A 3560-nucleotide genomic window follows, 5' to 3' on the forward strand; every position below is an offset into this window, starting at 1 on the left:
GATCAAAATTTAGACCAAATTTTCGATCCCATGGCCCAAAGTGCATGGCTTGATGGTCATGCGCATTTATTGCGCAGGACCCAAGAAAGGTCGCAAGTGGCCACCTGTCAATATGTTGGAGGTTGTCTACCAAAAAAAAAAAAAAAAAGGAAAAGATGGAGGTTGTAAGCGAGGTAGGTCTTAACCGAATAGAAAAAACAACAATCACACAAATCGGAAAGTAAAGCCGGACCCCGAGGCTCTTTTTGCTTTTTTTCTCTGCAAATACAAAGCACAGGTGAAGAATTGATATCGTCCCAACAGCAGTTCTAGGTTCAATCAATCACAAAACCTACAGAAGAAGAAGAAGAAGAAGAAGCCATGGATAAGGAGGTCTTCCTGGGTTCAACTGATTCATCTCTAATGTCAGATGTAACTGGAGTCCTGCGAGCAGCTATCAAGCTTCCTGCAAGAAATAGAAAACTCACATTCTTGGTCACAATCCTTCTTCTTATTCCCTTTTCCGTTCTTGTTATGTTCCATGCTGTCTTTGCCGGGCCACTGCTCCAACAGCTTGAGGATTTCAATGACAACCCTTCAACAGCACAGAAAGATGCCTGGATCTTGGTGTTTTTGGAGTTTGCTTTCTCACTGATCTTCTGTGTTATTTACTTATTTGGAATGACTGCAGCTATTTGTTCATCTGCTGTCACTTATGAAGGTAATACCATCAGATTTAGGGAGTTATTCTCGATGATGCAATCAACTTGGAAAAGGTTGATCATCACAGGGCTCTATGTTTTGCTCATCACTGCTGCTTATGTGTTCCTATGTTTGATCATCTTTGAGACTTTCACTCTAGTTACTGGTGTTGCTTCCTTATTACATATTAGCATTCTGGGTTTTTCTGCTGCATTACTGTATCTTTGCCCAGCTACCATTTTGATGTTGGGTCTTGTGATTTCAATTCTGGAGGATTGTTATGGAATGAAAGCGCTTAGAAAAGCTAGAGAACTCATCAAGGGTAGAAAGATTCAAGGGTTTGTTCTGATGCTGTTTCTGGAGCTACTTAGCACTCCAATTTCTTTTCTGTTGATTCTTCTCACAGTTGATGATGATGATGATCTTGATGCAATTACTCAGATTGCTTTTGGTTCTGTTTTCACTTTTCTCTTTTGTATTGTAAGGCTTTTTGCCTTCGTTGTGTACACTCTCTTCTATTATGAATGCAAGAAGGGTCAAGAAGAGAATACACACATTGAATTGTGGACTGGATACAATTCTAACCCCCTTAGCTTCCATTAAATGGCTTTTCTGGTTATCATCTAACTAGCAGGGAAGAGGAAGAATTTTGTTGGGGTTTTTGTCATATATCACTATATTTTTTTTTTTTTTTTTTTTTTTTGGTTTATGCTCTTCAGTGGAACTTCCACTTTGATTACAAAGACTAATCCAAGTACTGTATTTGCTGACTTTATAATATTTTATGTTTCACGCCAGGGTCCCTTTATAATTAGGGATGCAAGGAGAGATCTAGAATGTAGATATTGAATTGAGTTTGGATCCTTAACGAGTATCCAATAAGTTATAAGAGTCAATGAAGTGTAATATTCTAATCTGAGGACTAAGATAAATCCAATAACAAAGCCCATGGTATAAATGGGGGAGGAGTTTGTAAAGCTAAACGAACACAATTGAGACTTCGCTACTGCTTTGGAAATAGTATCAGCTACTAGGTTTTGTTTCATGATAGACGAGAGAGAATTGAAGCAGAATTCTATTGCTAGTTGCTTTATGTTAGGGTTAGGGTTTAAACACAAGGTTTCTTAAAGCATTACACCCTGAGTATTTATATTGGAATACCCAGACCATTGCTTCCAACTGGTATTTATAGATCAACACTAGGTTCTAAGGTTAGTTGGACTCTCCTCCTAAGGCCCATTACATCATTAGATCGTAATTGATCCGATGGCCTATATTAGAACATACGTTGGGTATAACTCAAATACCTCAACCTTATTTGAGTATGACTCAGATGCCTCAACAATCTCCTCCTTATGTTCTACATATGGCTCTAGCGTTAGTCTTAGAAATGTAATGTTCAAACTCAATACAGAATCATTCATAACTTTTCAAAAGAGAATAGTAGTCAATAAAATCCAAAAAAAAACATTTTGAATCAAAACATGAGTTTTAGAACAAATCTAAACCCAATCTAATTAGAAGTTCTTCTTGTAAGTGAATTACTTATTCTCACAAAGAACAATACAACTGTTCCTTGCATCCTTGAACGATTTACTTATAAAGTAAATCATCCCTGTCGAGATCCATCCTGATAGCTTTGAGTGATTTTACATGTCAAGTAAATCTTTCCACCAAGCCAAAGGATTGGATTCGCTCCTCCATTTTCGTCATCCATTGCAAATTTACCAAAAATATGAATTTCATAATATATGAATTCAATCATTTGCATTAATATCTAGTTCAATCAAAATAACTTAATACAACCCACATGATGATTGAAAATACCATTTGCATTCTCATCAAGTTTCTATACAATAACAAGATCTAAATGGTTTCTTTTACAAAGAACCATTCTATGTTTGTATTTGGAATGTTAGTGTTATCATGTCCAATATAGTTATTGGTTATATCATCAAATTTGGAATGATAAACCTTTCTATGGAAGACATATCATCATATGTGAAATGATATAAAGATAACAATAACATCATTGAAACCTATCAACAATTTTCATATTCCTTGAATGAAAATAAGATAATCAAGCTTCATACAAAGGTTGCTATATCATCAATGTGGAATGATTTCACAAACCTCTATACTCCACAATTCTACCAAATTATTTGAAATATGTAAATTGTCATAAACACTAATTATGGCTAAATGAAATTCGAACAATTCAAAATAACATAGAATTGGATTAAAACATATCTATCTATATGGTCTTTAACCCCATCTCCCCCACAATTTTGAATGTTCGGTTTGCATTCAATTCAATCCCTTTGTAAGGGCATCTGTTAGGTTCTACTTTGATCACATATCAACTAAAGTGATCATTTCTTGTTCTATTAGATAATTTAGAACAACCTGCATTAGCTTAATTTGTCTCCTCTTACCATTAAAGAATGAGGTATTACCTATCATTGTTGTTGCTTAATTATCATAAAACAAACTTCAAGTTAATCATAGGAATATCCAGGATCAGATCTTTTATCCACTCTCTGTCTTATCTCCTCCTAAGGCTAGAGAATATAATTATGATTCCACCAAAAATAGAACTCAAAACAATACAAGTTCATCTCTTGGATTTTCTTTCAACAGCCACTTCACCTAATGTAAAAATAATCACTAGTAGATTTGTTGTTCTTATTTCTGAATAATAAGATATATCAAATTATCCTTACAAAATTTAAGGATGTCTAATTTAGAGAAGAGCATAGTTTAAAGTACCATTAAGTTATCTCATTAGCCTTGTAAAGGCAACCATAGTGCTCTTTAATAGGATTACTAGTGAATAAATTTAGCATGCCTACTATATAGGCTATGTTTGACTTAGTGCA

At 34.7% G+C, this 3560-nt stretch overlaps 1 protein-coding gene across 1 annotated transcript; it reads left to right on the plus strand.

Annotated features, from left to right (window-relative positions):
• The first annotated feature begins 360 nt into the window (after window positions 1-360).
• On the plus strand, window positions 361-1284 carry LOC149018524 (uncharacterized). The gene has a single exon (XM_089153908.1). It carries the CDS (start codon window positions 361-363, stop codon window positions 1282-1284), a length of 924 nt encoding a protein of 307 aa, XP_089010034.1.
• The last annotated feature ends 2276 nt before the right edge of the window (window positions 1285-3560 follow it).

Source organism: Hakea prostrata, chromosome 4 (genome assembly GCF_041222555.1).
Source record: "Hakea prostrata isolate BN-2017 chromosome 4, UWA_Hpros_2, whole genome shotgun sequence".
NCBI classification, from domain to species: Eukaryota; Viridiplantae; Streptophyta; class Magnoliopsida; order Proteales; family Proteaceae; genus Hakea; species Hakea prostrata.

Bases quoted from the DNA above. Each gene is read 5' to 3' on its own strand.
- LOC149018524 (XM_089153908.1), top strand. From the start codon at position 361: ATGGATAAGGAGGTCTTCCTGGGTTCAACTGATTCATCTCTAATGTCA.